This window comes from Talpa europaea (genome assembly GCF_964194135.1).
Source record: "Talpa europaea genome assembly, chromosome: X".
Classification (NCBI taxonomy): domain Eukaryota; kingdom Metazoa; phylum Chordata; class Mammalia; order Eulipotyphla; family Talpidae; genus Talpa; species Talpa europaea.
Window position 1 is genome coordinate 77922071 of NC_140081.1, and position 21324 is coordinate 77943394.

Genomic DNA, 21324 nt, shown 5'->3' on the forward strand with positions numbered 1-21324 from the left:
TGTCAGTTCGACTTTGCGCACACTGTATTTTGGTATGTGCATATAACTAACCAATGGGACATCACCCAACATTTGGCTTTGACTGGTAGGAAGCACAGATGTTGCACATTAAACCTGGAACCCCAGTAAGCCACTAAAATGGAAGTGTGGAATGTGGTAGCTCAGGTCTCTGCTCTACTGAAATATGGATAGCTCAAGTTCTAGTCATTTTCTCCATTGGTAAGCCTGCTTACCTGTTGGAACTCCAGAGTTCTGATTCTTGAATTTAACAGGCTTTATGTCCTCATAACTTTCTAAGCCTGAGAGTACTGGCTTATTACGATGCATACCCCGAAGCTGCTTTCCCCCTTTATGGCAGCTTAAAATATCCCTCGTTGGTTGTCTGCCATCGCTTCTGAGTACCTACCTCCACCTGATTTCTTTAGATGCCCCTGGACAACTCATTCCTTCTTTTGTCATCTGGTTTTGAAGACTGCTAATGAAAATGTGTGCTTGAACAAACCAGTAGGACTCATCCAAATATGAAATATTAATGCAAGCTAGTTTTGGCTTTTGGCTTTAGGAGAAGAGAAAAGATGGCTATTTTAGTCAAACTAATTTATGAGTGTATGTGTTTGTGTGTGTGAGCACATACGCAGATAAATCAAAAAGTCCTTATTATGAATACACAACTTGCTAACTTTGTGCATCGTCTGTGACCAATTTTAAATCATAGGCTGGTTTCCTCTTGTCTCCCACTTCAGCAAAGCTTATAACAGGGATCAGAGCCATCTTCATGAGTGTGTGACCTCTGTAGTCAGAAGGGGACCCATGCTTAGAAGGGCCCCACATTTGGCTTAATGCTCTGCTGTCACTGTCTTGAAATCCTTAATGATTTCTTAACAAGAGGCTCTGTATTTTCATCTAACATTGGACCCTGAAAATTATGTAGCTCTTCCTGATGGGGATGCCCTTGTACCCTGCCATCAGCTGTTGGCAACTGATAGAATGCAAATTCATTTTAGTATTAGCCCTAACCAAGTATTATTAGCAAGGGAGAGCAATGGGGATCAGGAAAGACTAATCATAAAATGAAATAATTTTTTCAATGGAAATTAGTTTGGGATCATCTGTTAATGCCATTCTCTATTAAGGCGGGTGTGTGTGGATGTCTGTGTGTGTGTGTGTGTGTAAACACAGAATATCAGAGATGAAAAGGGATCTCCAAGGTAATCTAGTTCAGATTACATTTCCAGCACAAATCATTGTTGTCTACAATCCCCTTAATACCTTACCATGGTCCCGATGCTCACTAAATCAACTCTGAGATGAGGAAAGTGCTGCTTTGAAATGTAGCGTCTGACTAGATCCACCATTAACTAGCTGTGTGGTCTTGAGCAAATTTTTCCATCTCTGGGAGTCACGTTCTTTGTTGGTAACAAAGTGTGCATTTTAGGAGGGGGGTGAGGGGATAGGAAGGAAGGATGCACCAACACTGGTAGTTCTTAGACCTTTTCGGGTCAGGGAACCTTTTATTATGAATCTGATAAAAATTTCAGAGCTTCTTCCTAGAAACTGCATATGTCCAGCACATTTTATATACAACCCTAAGGGATTCAATGGCCTCCTGAAGTTCAAACGAAGATCTCAGATCAAAGACCTCTGTGCCAGATAATACTTAGAATCTCCCTTCAGCACTAACAGTCAATGATTCTGAAGTGCATTTTTTTGAAGATTGCATTTGATTAGTTCAAATGGGGGATCAAACCCAAAAGCCAAAGAGAGCACACTTTGGGCCATGCTGGTGTGTAGAAAAGTAGTTTCTGCTTCTCTTGACAACATTTGAAAGTCTTGATTAATAAATAATCACGACGACCATGATTACACGCCCTCTTAAGGCCATCATCTCCTTCCCCATCGTTGGCAGGATCTACATTCTGCACAATATAAACCTGGTGAGCTTCCCCAGAATCCCTTCTCCGGAAGGTGAATGGCAGTTTTACATTTGAGTAGTGTGCCCTGGTGACCGCCCATGGTGGTCTGGAGCCAGATTTTTCCCTCTCAGTAACAGTTAAAGATCCTCCCAACTCTGTAGCAGGAAATGCTTACATAAAGTATCAATTAAAAAGTTCTCAATGCATTGGTAATGAGACACACTCTTTTCACCTCCTCCTATCTGCTCTCTGAATTGCTCTCTCGTCCACAACAAAAAAGTGCATTGGCTGCAAAACCCACAATTATATGACTTTTTCCCATAGTCATAGCAAATAGCAACAAGGCAGCCACTTAATAAGTTCCTTCTAATTTTTATTAGATTTACTTTCTCCTGAGAAAGCTCTATGAGCTAATAAAGTTATAATTTATACTTCAGACTTGTCCAAAATTCCAACTGACTGTAATGAGAATGACTGTGTGTCGGGTATTTTTGTATGTGGCTCCTTGCTCAGAGTAACAAGGCAAGGTTTCTTTCTGACAGCAGCCCACTTTAACATAATCCTGGAACTTGCAATCGGCTTATGAGAAAGCAGACATTTCACCCCATGGAGTTGAGCTGCTCTCCAAATGCACAGGGAACTGGCAAATACTGTAGCAACCGATGCTAGATTTCCTTTCATGGAGGCAGACTGTAATGAACTAAACGCCTACTCTTTTTCATATAATTAAATATGGGGAAAAAAGGGCTACTGAAGGCCTGGCACTGAAAACACTGAGCCCTGACAGGACATGCTACCTGCTACTGTGACAGCTGGGTCACAGCGAGGTGAGCAGAGGGGACCGCTGCATTTCCCTGGTGGCCTACCACGTCTGATCCCCAGCACAGCTGGCACTGGGCAGGGAGTGGGGCTCTGGAGTGGGGACCAGGAAGAATCATGTAATAAGGAGGAAGAAATCATTAGTTGCCAACAATTCAGACGAGCCAGAGAAGATAAACTAGTCTGGCAGTGAGTGGAGATAGGTGGGAAAGGGAGATTCTAGACTATACCTCACTTGTGACACCCTTATTTCCCCATGGATTCCTGTCTACTAGTATTTTCTCCCTCACCTCCACAGTCATCAATGTCAAGATAGGCTTGCTGCTTCCACGGAGGGCTCTATTCTCTGGTCACAGGATGACACCTCTACTTAACTGTTAGTCATCTTGCAACAGTATACTGGCTTGTAAAGAAGACTTCATTATACTGACTTAGAGAGAGAGCCTGAAGCCAGTTGAAGTTGGAAAAAATAACTGAATGTTCACGTTCCTTATAGCAGCTGCATGTGTATGATGTGGAGACTGCAAGAAGGCTGAGGGCCATAGTGCCCCTAACCCCCAATTTAGTGACGGTGACATCCATCTATAAAGGCTGGGCTAAGAGAGTGACATTCAGTAGCTAAGGTAAAGGCGCCATGTGATGAAGCTGATATGTGAAATATGACAAGATGAAGCAGATGATTTTCAACTGCTTCAGGCTAGGGCTTCAGAATTCCTAATGGTTGTGTTTATGAAGGCAATATATAATTAAAAGTAGTCTGATAGTGTGAGATATTTACATTGCCTTTGTGAACTCAAGGAACAACTAAAAATAATTTCAGCACGCTTAAAAGGTTAACTAACAACAAGATCAAGATCTGCTGATCCAAAGGGAATCATTAAATAGAACAATAGATATTTTTCATTCTTTAAAAGTAGATTAATGCAAAACAACAAGAAAAGACAAGACTCCCAAAGAACAAAGTGAAAGCCATGGCAACAACAGACCAGGACTAGGTAGATAAAATGTTATCTGCTGAGAACAGGTACCTGATCCCAGAACTTCTTCCTCCTTTTCCAGTTCTCTAGAGATTTGTCAAAGGAGAGAATGGCCCCAGAGGCTCCTCTATTTGACACACTGCCCAGTGGCCAGAAATGCTCTGTTTATCCATTATTCCTGGCTTACTCAGAGTGTCAGAATCAGGTGGTGAATTTATATCAAGTGTCTTTTTAGCACTTGTAGAGATATCACATAGTTTTCTCATTTAATCTATTAAGGCAGTAAATTATAGCAATAGATTTCTGACTGTTGAACTATCTTTGTGGTCCTGAAATGAACCCCACCTGGTTGTGATGTAGTTAGTCTCTTTCAAATGAATCACTGCATTTGATTTAGTAATATTTAGGCTCTGTACCTGGCCAGTTTATCCACATAATGGCTAAACACGATCATGTTGAAAATGGGGTAGTTGGATGAAGAGAAAGTACAGGCAGGGAAAGCAGAAAGCATCCCGGAGTGAGGGCCTGGCGTCCTGGAGTGAGGGCCTGGCGTCCCGGAGTGAGGGCTATACACTTTTGCCCAGAAAGCCTGTATACTGAAACCCGCACCTGTGAGAACGCTTTATTGGCTGCTTCGTCTGAATCTAGCTGCACGCAAATGAATTTGCAAGCTGGATGACCTATGTGCCACCAAATGCAGGGTGACACACTGGCTCACTTCCACATTAGAGAGTGCCTCTGTGTACCTGGGCACTGCCCTCCTCTCCTGAGGCAGACCATCATCCCATTACACAGGCAAGGCTAAGGGGTCAATTTCATTCAACTGCTTGTTCAGTCTTTCAACACAAATGCAATATTTAATGAGTACCTCTTGTCATCAGGCACTGGAGATGTGAGAAAAACAAGATAGCAGCCCATACCCACTCTGCCCTCACCTCCCCTGCCACGCCACTGGCCCCCCACAATGTAACTCACATTCTAGTGAGAGGAACAAATATAAAACAAAAACAAATATACACACACATAAGCTGTGATAGATGTTATGATGGGGAAATGTGGGGTATTATTACAGAGTATGACCAGAGAATTTAAGCAGGAAGCAGGAGGCAAGAAAAAGCTTCTTTACACAGAATGGGTTTATGTCATGAAGTGTAGGAAAGAACATTCTAAGCAGAGAAAGCAGGATGTATATAAGGCTTTGAGGCTTGGTCTCTTGGGGAGAGGTAAAGTAGGTTAGGGATGCTTGAAACAAGCCTTCTAGTGCATCATAAACTAATGAAGAACAACAATCCCCCGCCCCTATCAGTATTAAATAAAACAAAAGGTTAATGCCCTTTAGAAGTATTTAGGCCTTTTCCTTTGGGGGATTAGCAAATAGATTCACCTTGGCAATTTGGGCTGGCAATCTTGTGAAACAATGTGATTGTTTCAAAGAAAGTTGCTGTTATTTAAAGACTCTGCAAACCTTCATGAAGCCACCTAGGTGCCAGGCAGGTGACCTGCTAAGCACTGTGGAAACAGTGGTTATTACATGGGACAGGATATTCTGTCATGTGAGAAAAGACATACCACAAAGGGTTACCTACCTTCTGGAACGTTCATCCATGGCCTGCTACCTTAATAATCACCACAAATATAGTATCATTTACATTTGCATAACCCATAATAGCTAACTACATTTTTGTGTATATTATCTAATTTGAATACTCACAAAAATGCATAAGAAAAATATATTTACTCCCATTTGACAGATGAGATAACAGACTCAGAGAGGGGCAGTGACTAGTCCAAGGTCATTGGGCTAGTAAATGGCATAAGCAGAGCTCAAACCCAGTGACTCATGAGCAATTGCTATTCTCCACTGTGCTACATCAAGCTGATAAGGGCAAGACTCACAATTCAGAAGTGCTAAATAAATAATCTTTTCTTTGCTCTGAATTGAAAAGATAAGGTTTGCAAGCTTGAAGTAGAAGTATCACATATCCTGGTTGGCTAAAAACAGTACCTAGTTATGTTATCTTGATGTAGTCATTAGCAGCATTCCATTTTACTCTCAAAAGTACCTTGGGTGAAGGATAAATTATATAGTCACCCAAACATGAAGAGATATGTCCATAATGCCTTGAGGTGGGTTGGTTGAAGGGATCAGGAGAAATGTACAGTGAAAAAAGCTGACTTGGAAAGTAAGTCATATGGCTTGGCAAATCATTTCCTTTGTCTTTCTCTTGACTATCTCATCTGACCAATGACTTTCAAATTCTTATGCCTGAAAATTATTTAATTGTGACCGAGCATAGACATAAGGGCGCGTGCACACGTGTATAACTGAAACATAGTTTTTCAAAACAATAGTCTCTTAATAGCTTTGCATTTTGATATTTTCTATTCTATTCTGTTCACTTTTGTTCCATTCCATTCCATTCCATTCAACTCACCAAATGGATTTCACAATCTATTAATGGGCATGACCAGCAGTTTGAGATAGGCACAGACCACTTGCTTACCAGAGACAAACAGGGTCATCTAAAAACCCTGGTAGGCTCTAAGCAGTATTAATTATCTTTAGAGGTCCTATCTCACATCTGATCAGACATATGAAAATGGAGACAACCCATAACCCTGATCCAACATTAAACATATTTCATGTATATGTGTGAAAACTGAATGCAGTGGACAAGCTGACATAATGCTCCACTTTGCAGACATTTATTTAAGCAAATATAAATGTTGATTTTTCTGGTTTTCTTTTAAAATTTTGGTCCCATCAACTTATTTTTCAGGTCGCACACATTTTTGTGGGTCCTTGAAAAACTCATATCCTTGGTGCTGTGCCTATAAAGTTGAGTGGATAAAACAGCCCTGCACTCAGTTAACGATTATGAATTCATGAGTGGAGAGAAATGATGAAAGATTATTATCTCTGCTAGCTTCTTTGACAGAAAGCTACTGGGGCGTTGAATTGGGTACTCAGTAAGGTGGGTTGGCCGCTTTAGTGACAAGAGGCAGCAGAGAAAGGCCCACAGAACCCAGGATGGGGAGGCCCAAATTTGAATCCCCACTCTGAACATGACTTTAGGGAAGTGACTTGCTCTTTCTGAACCTCAGTTTCCCCTTCATAAAAGGAAGATCATATTAATCATGCCATGCCTACCAGGCAGGAATGTTATTAAGGATTAAAATGAGATAATGTATGTGGAAGTACTTTGCAAATTGTAAAGCACTACCCATTTATTATTAAAATATTCAGTGGATGCTATTTTTGTGACTGCCCAGCCTGCTTAGGTTTTACTGAAGGGAAATTTATGAACACTAAAGCATCGCTCTCGAGGATGTTTTGTGTGCACAAAGCAACCATAGCTTAGCACCTATTACTATTAATGTTCCCCTGTTTCACTCTAACACAATTTAGACAGACTCTTATGCATTGTGAACCTTTAGGAAGTCTAGTTCTCCCTGAAATACCACTCTTTCTTTACAAACTACTGTACTAAATAATTATGCAATTGTTGTTGCCAATAACCTTGAAGAAAAATAGAATTGTTTATAGAATTGCTACTAACGGCTGATTTCCTGAACTTTCAGAACTCCAAATGGCTGCCATTTAATTTAATTAAAATGAAGACCAGGCAGAATGCATTATTACATATTGATAATGTATGTGGATACAGGCGGACACAGGGAATTATTTTGACAAAATTCATATAATGGATGCAGATCAGAACCCCTGAACAAGCCAGTCTGTCAAATTAAATAAGCAGTCTCTAGAATTTGAACAGCATGGTACATGTAACAATAATGATTTTTTTAAACATTGTTTTCCAAGCGGCACAGTTGGGAAAGAAGTAAATAAAATACAATGATTTGTAGACGTCATACCTTGTTTAGAGCAAGAGAATAAAGCACTAAGGCCAAATTATTTCAAATGCTCACATGGAGTTTTTAACAGGGACTCTTGTCTGTACATCAGACAACAAAATCTTTAAGCCGGATGAACTAGTGATTGTGTTTTTTGTACTGCAACCTTGGGGGTGATTTTACTCTTCTTTCACTTGATCAATACTGTACTTAGATTAATCAGTCTTATCAGTCGCCATTGATACTTCTCCGAGGAAATAAGTAGTTCACACAAACTCTGAGGGTAATTTATTCACTCTGGTATTATCTCTCTGGTTGCAAAGTGTGTTTCATTAAAAAAAAAAAAGAGTGGGTACCCTAGGATCTCAAGCACCCCTTTCCTTATTTTGGCTGCCCTTCAACACTCTATTCTTCTTTTGTGACATTCTCACCCTTAGAGATCACGCCAATTGCCCACAGCTAAGCCATGCTGGAACTGAGAGCCCCGAATTTTAAATGAAGCGGGCATTTCAATTTAGATATTCAACATCACTTCAAATTCAGCTTGTTTAAATCTGACTTCCTCTTTCTCCTTCACACAGAAATGGGTAGGACAGAGATTTGTATTTAACTGGTATGGGGAAGAAGAAGAGTGGGTGATCATTCTAGTTATTGTTTGAACCAGAATTGTTAATATAACTGGGACTGTAGGAATATTGATCAACACTTGTTTCCTATTGTTATTGCAACAAATTACCACAAACTTAAAGCCTTTAAAAAGAAGACAGATTTAGCATGCCACTATTAACAAGGCCAGATGACTGCAATGGGTCTCAGTGAACTAAAATCAAGGTATCAGCAGGCCGAGTTCCTTCTAGAGACTAGGAAGAATGCATTTCTTTCCTTTCCAGTTTTTCAGAGGCTGACCACATTCCATGGTTCTTGGCTTCTTTCCCCCAGACTTCAAAGCCAGTAATGTTGTGTCCTGCTGTTCCTGTTTTACTTTGACTCTGATCTTCCCATCTGCATCCCTCTTCCACTTTAAAGGACCCTTGCGATGCGATTAGGCCCATCCAGATAATCTAGAATTATCTTCCCATTTCAAAATCAGCTGATTAGCAACCTTAATTGCATTTGTAACGTTAATTCCCTTTTGCCATGTTACATAATATGTTCACAGGTTCCAGGGATGGATATCTTTGGAGGGTGGTTTCTATTTTTCTGCCCACCGAGAGTACTAGGATTTCTGAATCTCAAGCAAACCTGAGACACTCCATATATTGCAAAAGACATATTAATATCTGGTGCAAAACTTGGTCTGTTTCTTCTCACATCAGTAAGTGATTATAAAATATGGCCAGGGGGAACAAGTAAATGTTTCCTTTTTTGTTTGTTTAGATTCAATCATATCTATTGAGGTAGGAGCTCAATGGTAACATACTTGATCCCTTTGTCTCCATCCATTTATCACTTGAACTATTGATTGTCTGTTGTGTTCTTAAGGTGCTGACAATCCATCTTCAGAGAAGTAGATTATCCAACTTCATTCTACCACCTTTTCTAGTGCTTTACCACTGCCAAGAAAATTTTCTTAGTCTCCATGGAGATGAAAATGGAGACTGGGTAGTAAATAAAAGCCCTTTAACCATGATTAAGTTATCAGGGACATTTATAACAAGGTAAATAATCCATATTCCATCTTTGGTACCACACTTGAAATTATTTTGGCTGTTTTTCTAGGGATCCTTGCCAGTTTTCTTTTTCCATTCTAAAAAAATCCTGTTAGTGTACATAAAACACCACGAGGAACGTTTCTTTCCTCTTTCTTTGGATATTTCTGAGTAGGTCAATTGTCTCTGGCTTTTATTACTGTTCTTAGCATTAAAAAGGAATCAACAACATATATTTTACCGTTTTAATTAAGGTCATTTTATACTTAGAATGCTTGAAAGTTTCGACCGGGAACATAATTGCAGAAATAGGAACTAAACCAACTTCGATAGGCAAAGAATGGGAATGGAGGCTACATCACGGGTGTGTGTACTAACTACAGAATCCTTCCTTTTTTGTTTTAGTTGGTTATTCAATCATCCATGGGCATATTAGAAATTAAGTCATTAAGGGTGCTTAACTACAATAAAAAGGAAAATTTTAGCATCCTTAGCATTAGAGGTATTTAAAAGGAAGAGACAGAACACATTTCATGTATAAAATAAGACTGATAAAATGGTGAAGACATGGTGGAAAACAGTTTGGTGGTTCCTCAACAAGTCAAATATGAAATCATCATATGACCCAATAATTCTACTTCTAGGTATATTCCAAAAGGATAAAATAGTCAAACAACTACTATCTATAATAGCTAAAATGTAAAAACAAGTCAAATGCCCATTGGTTGATGGACAGAGAAGCAAAATATGGTATATACATACAATTGTATATTAGTCGTTAAAAGGAATGAAGTACTGATGTATGCTATGACTTAGATGAATTTTGGAAACATTATGCCAAGTGAAAGACATCAGATATAATAGACCGCACATTATGTGGTCTTGTTTGTTTGAAATATCCAGAATAGATAAACACAAAAAGGCATAAAGGAGATTGGTAGCTGCCAGGGTCTGGAGGAAAGAGAGGAGGGGAAAGTGACTGCTAGTGCATGTGTGGCACTTGGTGGGGTAATGATGGAAATATTCTAGAATTAGATATTGGTGATGGTTGTATAGCTTTGTGAAAATACTAAAACCCACAGAGTTATACACTTCAAATGTGTCAAACTTATGGTGTGTGAATTATACCTTAATAAAGAAGTTAATTTTAAAAGTGAGGTTGAGCTGAATTTATTTGAAGAACAATGCAAGACATGTCTGCTAGGTATTGTCCTGGTCAGTTCTTTATGAGAGTACTGGGTAAATTGCTTAGCATCACGACTTAAGAGAGAAGTAAATAAACAAACAACCAACAAAAGAAACCAAACAACAAAATCCCAACAATCCCACAGGGGTTCTGAGGAGGGTCATAAGAGGAGAGTGTGAAGCTTTGAGTATTTATCAGGCAGGGTTCCAGTGGGATTTAGATGTCACATTCACAAGTGTTCACCGCAGAGAGTTGAATAAAGGGGTTATTTTCAGAGGAATGAGCAGAATGGACAAGGGATGGTGACCCACCCAAGGACTGGCAACACTGGAAAGCCTTCTGGGTTTTCAGGATTAAGGGGAAGGAATGAGGATACAGAAGACCAGAGAGCATGGGGATTTGGAGGAGGGTCTACTCCACAGGTGCTGCCATCTTCTAATGTAGTCAGTATTAGCACAGTGAAGCAAGGAAAGGAGCAAATACCTTGACCCCTTTTTCCCTCTGTACTGTAGTTTCGAGACAGTCCCACACATTGACCATATCAAATGGGAAGCCAGAGAACATAGGATACCAGGCAGTATAGTCCACAGAAGCCAGCCTTTCGAGGGACAGAGAAGGGGTGTCTTTGTGTGTGTGTGTGTGTGTGTGTGTGTGAGTGTGTGTGTGTGATATTGCAGGGAGTGCAAATGGAGAGTAACTAACAGAGTGCCCCCTTATATCTACAGCACCCTTCTTAGAGAAGTTGAGGCAACAAACATAAGCTCCGTGCTTTATTCTGTGCAATTCCAATACCCCAGCCACAGCAAAACTGAAATAGCAATACCAGTGACTAATGTTTGCTGAGAGCTTACTATGTGTTACAATCTGATATCACTCACTTCATTTAATCCGCATATCATAATGAACCTATGAGTAACATAATTTTTATGATACCCATTTTATAGATGGAAAAACTGTGGCACATGGAAATTAAGTAATTCACCCAATGTTACATAGCTAGTAAGTAGAGAAAGGATGATTTGAACATAGGGACAGACTCTGGCTCCAGACTTGTTCTCATAACCACTAAAGTCACTGGTATAATGATTGAGCAGGATCCGATAGGCTGGTCAGCAACTTTGGTGGTAGTTAGTTTGATGGCAGAACTCTGTCTTAGAGGGGTGTTCTCTACAGTATGATTACTGGCTGACACAATCCGATACGCTCAGAGGAAACTGAGTGCAAAACACAAAGTAATTCACCAGACTGTGGGTTGGAAGATTTGAGAGAGAGGAAGGATAGTTAGTGTGGTAGGAGTAGGGATGAGCTCGGCATTCAGTGTGGCTCACCACAGTGAGGGGCTGTGAACTCCTGCTGCAGAAGGAACAACTAGAGGTACTGCTAAGCTGACAGAGCAGAGGCCAGCCTTCCATAAGTACAGCATGTCTCGAACATGGCTACAGTTTGGTGAGGCCTGTATGTCAGGCTGCAAATGCTGTTTCTTATTCTTTCTTGCTTCTCTATGTGTCTTTACAATCATTCCCTATTACCATTCTTATAAGTTCAACCAGATGAATGATTTAAATATATGAGGGTCTCTCAGGAAAAGAAAAGCTGTGAGTCTTCACCTCACTCCCCTCTATATTTTCCTCTGGAAAGAGGACATTGACATAGTGTGGTCTGAGAAATATAGGTCAGTTACATGGGAGGTGTACCATGATAGACACTTCCAAGGGATGCTATGAAAACATCTCCTCCAGAAAACTTTAAAAATAGTCTTCTTATCTCTTCAAGGGTGGTTTCTATGTGATACTGCCTGAAGGCGCAAGAATCAGTGGCTCCCAATCATGGTTCCATAGACCCATGTCAGGCTCCTTAGGAAGTTTTTGCTGTCTTCTACAGAGTGAGAGAAATAAAGACACTGGTATCTGTCAGGTGCATTTTTTCCTCTCTCTCTCTCCCTCTCTCTCTCTCTCAGCATCAGTACTGGATCACTTACTGTAATTTTATAAGACAGACTATTCCATTTTTTTGGTGTTACAGTATCCCTTCCTTATGAATTTATATGGCAGTGGTAGATAACAGTATATATATATATATATATGTATATTTATATATGTATATATATATAGTAGTGTTTTTTTTCTTCTTAAAATATTCTTACTTGGCAAAACAAAAAGTTGAAAAATCTGTCTCAGCCTCATTTTTTAAAATGTCATTTGTTTGAGAGAATTAAGTATCTGAAAACTTTAGGCTCAAAGGACTGCTTAAAGTCCCCACTCTCCGTAAGATTCTAGGTGTTAAAGTCTTGAGATAAACAGCAAATCAAAAGGACTAGGAAGGCAGGATGACTTTTTATTTAACCTACTGAAGTAACAAGTTAATGGAGTCTAACCATCTTAGACATAAAAGAAAATAAGTGGAGATGCCTATAAGTTAAAATTTTGTAGTTCCTAAGTGGAAATGACAGTCTAAATGTCAAATTCAAAAACATGGCCCAAAGAATGCCACACCAAAGGTCACAGTTGGAAGGCAATATTCAGCTTGGGAGACAGTTACAAGTCAGCTAGTATGTGATTCCTCTGCTATGCAGACACGATGACGGGGAGTTAAAATCATTTAGAAGCAAAAATAGGTCAAAAGGGAACTCTAAACTGGTCCAAAGGGAGTGTTTAAGTAAAAAAAAGAAGTCTTGAATCCTTTAAATAGGAAAAAATTCATAATTATTCCCAAAACAAATTACTTTGCAACTAGCGCTTTGTTTTGTGAACATAATACTTTACACAGAATTATTTCCACCTACCTAAAGCCTCTGCCAGGCCCCAAACCTTCTGTCCATAGATGTCGGTCTTGTTCCATGCAAATGTATAGACGAGGTTGATTGCAGCAGGAAACCACTTCTGTGTGAGTCGCCCTTCCACAGCAACCGTGAGGTGCACTTTTATCATTCCCACAGGGATGGTTGAATGTGTCAGAAGGATGCGGAGCAGGGTTTTATATCCAGGGGTGCGGCTGCTCAGGTAACTCAGCCTCACAAAGCTAGAAGGAATGGGGATCTCCTCCTGTACAACCTGAGAGAAAAAAGTCAAATTGGCTCCTGTCAGTGGTCACAGGTAGACAAGGATTCTGCACACTTTATTGTCTTAGAAATATGCCAAAGGAGAGAGTTAAAAGGGAGATCTGGATGTCAAGGCATTTGTTCTAGAAATTTTGTGAGGCTATGTGACCACAGGTTTCAAATTTTGCACTGAATCTGCATGGGCACAAAACATCCAGCCAACCCTGAAGACTGCCAGGCTAGTCTGTGAAAAGAACAACTTCAGTTTTTTAACAGTGTTCCAAAAGTTGCTTAGCAGGAGTTGGACAAGTTCACACTGCTGAATGTCAAGCATTTCAGTGCTATGGCTCCATTAAGTGTGTGTGTGGGGTTTTTTCTTATACACATCCCTCACCCACACCCACACTCTCACACTCATATACACGCTAAGAGGAAGAACTCCAGAAACAGGTCCAGCAAGTGATATTTTATGACAGGGATTATGGTTTCCCTAGAATTAATCTCTACTAATACCATCAAGCCCATCTTCTTTGGAACAGTGGAATGACCCTGAGGGTCCAATTTTTAATCAAAGTCAGCTCACATATTTCCCAGAGCCTGGATGTACCAATAGCTGGGAACAAGTTTTTCCAAGTTGGCATCTGTGACTGAGAAGCAAATAACTCCCATTAACATCTCGGCAAATTTTATGCTAAACGTTGGTCCCAGAGTCCAAATACTACTTAGCCCCTTTAATTAACACCCATTACGTATTTGTTTATCAGCACAGATGGAGATAAACAACGAAACCTGGTCACTAGAACTAACTCTTGTGTTTGAGACTTTCTACTCTGAAAATAGAACAGATGAAAGAGGCCATCCTTTTCAACACATTCCAGGTGGCATGGATAGTGTGGGTATTTTGTGCCCCCACACATTTTTAGTTCAGGGACCTTGAACTTTTTTTTTTTTTCAGACTGGAGCTCATAGAAGTGATTACTAAACACATGGTCTCTCATATTATCCTGGATTCCTGGTCATTCAGTCTTTTCACTGCTCAGTTTTCTTCCTTTACATTATCAATTTGATACCAGATCTGTCTGTTGGCTCTGTCTTCTCAGATGGTGGCAGAAGTACAGTAATGAAGGGAGCATGACACGAGTCTCCTTAGTATTTCATTTCCTTAAGGAAACGTCCATCCTAGGTCACTTTGTGCTGAGACTCTTATTTCCTAATCACATCTCTGAAGGGATTGGTGTCCCAGTCAAATGTTTTACTTTTACTTGTTCTTCCTTTCTTTTTAAAATTTTATTTATGTATGCACAGAAGAACTGGGGTGTAGGCCAGAGGTGCAGGGGGTGAGAGCATTCACCAGAGACAGGGTGGGGAACAAAACATGCAGATCTACTGAAATACACTACTAAGGGGAGCAGTGGGTGAGACAAGAGAGCTCTGCTGTGCCTTATGTGGGTAACTACGTGGCCGGGGATCGAACTCAGGCCATAGTGGTGATAGCAGAACCTTAACCCCTAGGCCACCAAGGAGGCCCTGTTTTTTCTTTCTAAGGAAAAACAATAGAAAAGTCAAGAGGGGAAAATCTTTGGGGTCCTTTATCTGTAGAGCCTTTTAATAATTTTTTTTTTATTTTCTTACATTGTTGTTCAACATTTGTACAATATCTGATTTCTCCCCTCAGGTGTAATCCCCATAAATCTCCCATCACCACATAGTCCCTTGTGCTCTTTCCTCCCCTGTTTTGAACCCCTCCCACTCCCTCCCCTGCTGTATGTGCAAAGCCTTTTGTTAACTGGTGTCCTCTGGGAATTGCAAATAGCTGGTATGGATGTTATGGGGGAAAATAAAACCAGTTCAATCTTGGACTGTCCATTTACATCTTATCGCATATACCTGAATTCCAGATATGTGCAGTTTATGAGTCGATTTTGGTGGCTTTACATTAAAATGTTCCTAAAATGTGGTGGATGAACTGTTCTATGGTTTGAATGACTTAATATTGAAATAAAAATATTAAATGCTCAATAAAGAAAAATTCTCAGGAATCCTAAAATGTCATGCTTAAAAATTATTATCTTCCTCTGTCTATGAAGCCTGAACATTCAGAAGCAAGGCTATAAATAACAGTCTTAGATTTGAAAGCTACCTTTACTAAACAGAGCTAAACAGCAAAAACAAGAGTTGTCATGCCTTCTAAGAACAATGACAACGGATGCAAACTAGATAAAAGGAGAACACTACATCTCTTAAGGAGCTTTAATTTCAGAACCAAAATGGGCCCCCTCACTGATTATAAAGCTTTCACCACTGAGCCAGCCATCTTTGTTCTTTGGAGGACCGTGCTCATTAGGTCAAGGTTTGGGGTTTCATTCTCATGACAGCTGGTTCATCTTTCTTTGTTGCATGCCCACAGATAGCATCCTAAAGCCTTGGTCAATCACCTTGCAATGTGTGCCAGAGAGATTACATTTGAAGGCTTCTCTTGATAAATGAAAAGGAGCTCCTTATATGGCAGGCAGGAGTACCAGGAAAGGGTATTGGCCTGTTTATATTGCTACCATCCCATGATACTATGATTTTACACATTCAAAGGCTAATGTACTCACCTGTAGCTCAGGAACAATAGTTCCCCTTTCTGGACAGGACCCTCCAAATGATGTGAGGGGTGAAGGAAGTACAATAGGGTTGGGGCTGATAAAGTTGGAGATATCACAGGATGCTGGGTTGGATACAACTCTCTGCATGGTTACTTTCTCCACCACAATAAATTGATTCCAAGGCAACCAGAGTGTCCTCTTCTCAGACAAGAAAGGTGATCGGTCGAAGATTAAGACAACAGAGATACCACCTATGGCTACGAGGTCAAAGCTGAGAAGGAAAAATATATAAGACATTTTCAGCTCAATGAACAACCAAATTAAAATTAAAGACAAAAAAAAGGTAATCTAAGTGTCCTTTTGGGACTCAACTATTTCCATTTTATAAATTCCCTCAAGCTAAATATTCACTCCATGGATGACTTCTTTTCACTAGCCAGTAGACTGCTAAGAAAAAATTCCGTGTCACCAGTTGATATTCATCCAGAATTTGTAAATCAATTTTCATACAATCTTAAACAAAAATCAGTGCGTGTATTTCTGCAAAGCCAAATCTGACATCACTACTGTCCCTTGTGCCTGAGATAACAGAAAGATGACCAGTTAACATTCAGGAACATCATTAATATAATGCATTATTCATCCACAAAAAAAAATACTGAAATGTAACTCAAGAAAAATAAGGAGCCAAAAGGTTAGATATCTTGTTCAGGGTCACAAATACAGTGTCAGAAACATGAAGTTGTCTTTAAGGTGGCATTTGTAGAAAGATACCAGCAGAGGAAAACTGCTCAGTGAAATTTGCTTGAGCAATACCATGCCTGATTCCTCCACATCTGGCTACCCCCTTTGGCTCCTGAATCTACTTAAACTCCTGATTTAGAATTTCTGCTTCTCTCTAGAATGCCTTTGGGTTTCCTTTTGTGACAGCCTGTAATGAACCCTGTCCATCTCTGCTGACAATTCCTTCCATATCTCTGACAACACAAGACTACCTCTCCTGTGAGCCAACTCTGTCCATTTCTTGATGTGATTTCTGACATGACTTTTCCATGGAACACAACAGATCAGATTTCAGTTCATTCTGCACTAGGTGGTTCTATCTTTTTTCTCTTTTAAGTCCAGTGATGTCTCCGCGATAATGTACTTGAAGCATTTAAGAAGCATAAAATACTATATAGAATTCAAATGATAAATTATTGTCACAATATCTTAAAACTGGATAGAGGGCAATATGCTGCTCCTTGATAATCAAAGCAACTTAAATCCACAGGAGAGAAATGTAAGCACTTCCCAGCATTAAAAAAATCTTTCTGTGAAACACTTTTCAATGATAAAATGCCCCGATATAGAATCAGCCTTAATTATAGGCATTCACCACTCCCTTCGTGTGACATTCATTATAGTATCAGCAATACTGTCTTGTGGCAGAAACCTTCCAGGTAAAGTTAACTGGGCAGTAACAAGGGATACTTAAGGCAGAATTTTTTGCTGTTGCTTTTTCAGTCAAGTAGCTGTAATATTAAGGCAGTTTCCAGAAAGAGGATTTGAAGAACTGCATTAGCTACAGAAAATAATCTAGGTTTGCACTAAAAAAAGAAAACCCAAACGGCTTATGGTTTAAGACAGAGAGGCCGAGTTCATGATAATGCAGGAGCAGTGTAAAGCAAGTACAGTGGGTAAAATCCTACACAACTTGTCAAGAGACCTTTCCTCCAGTTCACATTCTATGCTGATTTAACTCTATGTCCTTGGGCAAGTTTATTTGCTTCATCCAAACCTCAGCTCTTGACTCCTTAATATGGAAGTGATTTTATATTAGAAAACAAACACAAGCACAATCACAAAAACAAAATAAACTATCTAAACAAGGACATACGTGTGTGAAAAATGTTTTCTACTTCTAAAAAGATGAAGGAGGCAGGGCAGGCATCTTGTTTTGCAGAAGGAAGTGTTTTTTGCTTTATACACACACCTGAATTGGAATTCCAGCTCTGCCTTGTTAAACTCTGTCTTTGGGCTAGTTATTCACCTTCCATGAGCTTCAGTTTTCTAATTGGTAAATGGGCTAATATGAGCTATCAGTCAACTACTATTATAAATGATTAAATGAGATAAAAAGACTTAAAGGGCAAACACACAGTAGATAATCAACAAGAACCAACTTTCTTTTCAAATCAGAGCTATGGCTCTATTTACAGTAAGCTTTCTCTTATAGTCCAAATGAACTTTAGGTCAGCAGATAATAATTTTAAATTCTGGAAACTTCTCCTAAGCTTCCTGTGATGGTTACTTTTATGCATCAACTTGGTTAGGCTATAGTACCTAGGTATTTAAGCAAACACATATCTAGGTCATGCTGTGGAGGTATTTTGTAGCTGTGGATAACAGCTACAATTAGTTGACTTAAATATGGGAGAGTCTCGTCTAAATAGGGAAAACTTTAAGAGCAAAACCAAAGTTTCTCTGAGGATGAAGGAATTCTGCTTCAAAATTATAGAGGCAATATCAACTCCTTCGTAAGAGATTCCAGTCCGCCAGCCTCCTCTGGGATTTTGGGATTTGCCAAGCCTCACATCACATAAGCCAATTCCTTGAAATTTCTGTGTGTGTGTGTCTGTTTCTCTATAAATATACATGTATACATGGATGTGTGTACATACATATATACACGTGCACATACACATATATACCCACACACAGGTTCTATTTCTCTGGAGAAATAGATTTCTTCCCACCTGGGTTTATAAATACAGAAAACACTGTCTGGATGACTCATAATTGCCACAGAGGTAGAAGTTGGATCTATGGGCAAAAGCCCATTTAAACCATTCCAATGCCAAATACAATGCTTTCTGAATGATTTAATTTGGGGGAATTTCCTCCAACACAAATGATCTCCATTGGCATGGGTCATTAAGTGAAGGTTATAAAGTCATATAAGAGTGAGTAGAAAACACCCAAGGAAGACAGCATATTTATCTGAAGACTGTTGTCAATTCATAATAGGTCAGATGGACCAATTATGCAAAATGTCTGTCTTATGGTATCCATAGATGAACAAACTCTCGCCATGGGTGGGGTGGGGGGGGGCAGAAATCAGAGGGAATCCTCGCTTCATTTTCCAAAGTCTTCTAAACAAAGTTCTTGAGATCTTTAGTGCTTCTCAAGAAAGTTCTAAGAAAGTTTACCTGGCATATAGCAGATACTCATGCATATTTGTTTTTCCTTTACAATTGCCTTTTTATCATTTTCTTCCACTTTGACCTCTCCCAAATTAGACATCTAATTTGTTCTCACTTTAACAGCCCCTGTCTTCCACTCTCCTCCTTATTTCTCTTTTTAAACATCCCTTTTGTCCCATGACCTAGACTTTCCCCGGTTCTCTAGGGAAAGTTGTCAATTAACATGTGCAAATGGATGATAATGGGTGTAATTAGTTCTACATCCCACATAACATATTTGCATTTAACTAGGAGTTTGAGAGAGTCAATAGCTTAACCCAAAGCAGTGAAGCCACCAGTCAAACTACAGGCACTGTGGCAGATTGGTGGGATTGAGATTTGGAGACAGAGGGCCTTACAGCATTTTACATAGCACACTCTGTGTTTTAGGAATGTTTAAGTGCGAATCTCAACCTTTCTATAATCCTTTTGCCCCAGGTATAGTTTCCTAATGATAGTTTCCTTTTGAAATGTATTTATTTACTCTGAGGTAGCAACAAGCAGAGACATATAAATAGAAATGCTCATCTTACTGTCACTTTATGTCCAAAAGATGATAGTGGGACAGTCTGGTTGGCATTTGGGGCACATACTTTGAATGTTTACACCCTTTGTGAAGCCTGAGGGGAAGCGTTATTGCCAGAGGGGCTCTGGCTAGTATCTGTCATCTACATAAAGCTACTTCTCAAGGTGAGTTTGTTGAGCAGGGTCTTGGCATTTTACTTAAAACTGAAAACACAAAAATAACAACAAAAAATTGTCCCTCTTTAATGTTTCTTATAAACTAGAAGCAGACATTTTTAGAAATCAAGGTTCTTTCATCAATATCAAACAATTCACTGAAACCTTTGTAACACAAGCAAAAATAACTGAAGGCCCATCAGTTTTCCATGCGAAATCAAATGTTCCTGAGGCCTATTCTATTTAAAGAAATAATGCATTCCCAGTTTCTAGTACATGGTTGAGCATGCTGGCAAAGTGGAGGCCAGTTCTATGTAACAGTAACTATTGAGTGAACTACCAAAATTCAATCATTCAATCGAACTGGGAAAAGTGTTCATTTGAATTAGTAAAGCGCTCCAATTATATAATATATGAAAGGAAATGTAGCTTTTATTACATATATACTTCTGTATTCAGACCACCTGCACCCAGAGTCATTTTACTGAGCTTGTTTTAATTCATAGAAGACTAGTTAATAATTAACAACATAATTTACATACAAATAAGTCATATGATTTACTGAAGTCTTAAAAATGGTTTTCTTAAATAGGATTAAGAACTCTTCCTTATTATCTTCTTTAACTAATCTTTTCATAAGCATTTTCTTGACAGGCAGTTGAAAAAACAAATTCAGCATAGCCCAATTTGAACAATTAACAATTCTGAAGTGGTTAGGACTAATAAGGCTTGATTGTAGGTTCTTGAATTGAGACAGTCACTCACACTGTGAAAAAGATCCTAGCCACAGGTCTCTGAGTATTGAAGTGGCTTGTTATGAGCAGGAAATTTTTAAGGGTAGCCACCTGGAGACTAGAGCACCTCAAGGCCATTATTACAATGTTCCTAGAGTCATAAATAGGTACCTTTAAGTTGGACACATGGGCCTATTGACTTAAATATTCTGAACAAATGTCTGTCTAAATGACAGCAACAAAAATGTTTTTGTGAGCAAATCGTTTTTTCCAGGATGAAAAGGTTTTACTTAGTGGTCTTTCCTCCCAGGTCTCAGAGAACCTTGAGAAGCCCTTAGCAGGCAGCCTGGTGGTTGGTGCTTAAGGTTAAATCACTATGGTTCTATAAACACTAAAGGGAATTAGTCAGGCTGGCTATGCTTGTCAATCATTTGTAGCTACTAGTAAAATCAGCAGTCTAGGAGGGCAAGCTTTCCAAATGTCTTACTATGGTTTAATTCCATATTTTTGGAACAAATCTTTTGGATACTTTCATTTCTGACATATTTGGAGGCTGTCATGGAATCAACAATCTAAGAGTTTGATGGCTCCCTTTTTATTACTTGCATCATCTCACTGAATTTTGAAGCTGGATTTCTAAATGGAACTAGGTGAAGGC

General features: G+C 39.4%; 1 protein-coding gene across 3 annotated transcripts in view; it reads right to left on the reverse strand.

The window, feature by feature from the left end:
* Window positions 1-21324, reverse strand: part of TENM1 (teneurin transmembrane protein 1) — a gene marked incomplete at both ends in the record, with an annotated part of 529505 nt that overhangs the window by 118151 nt on the left and 390030 nt on the right. For all 3 annotated transcript variants that reach the window (XM_084259136.1, XM_084259137.1, XM_084259135.1), the window contains 2 exons: window positions 13182-13449; window positions 16037-16298. In XM_084259136.1, coding sequence (XP_084115262.1) covers window positions 13182-13449; window positions 16037-16298 — 530 coding nt within the window. The remainder of the gene's footprint in view (window positions 1-13181; window positions 13450-16036; window positions 16299-21324) is intronic.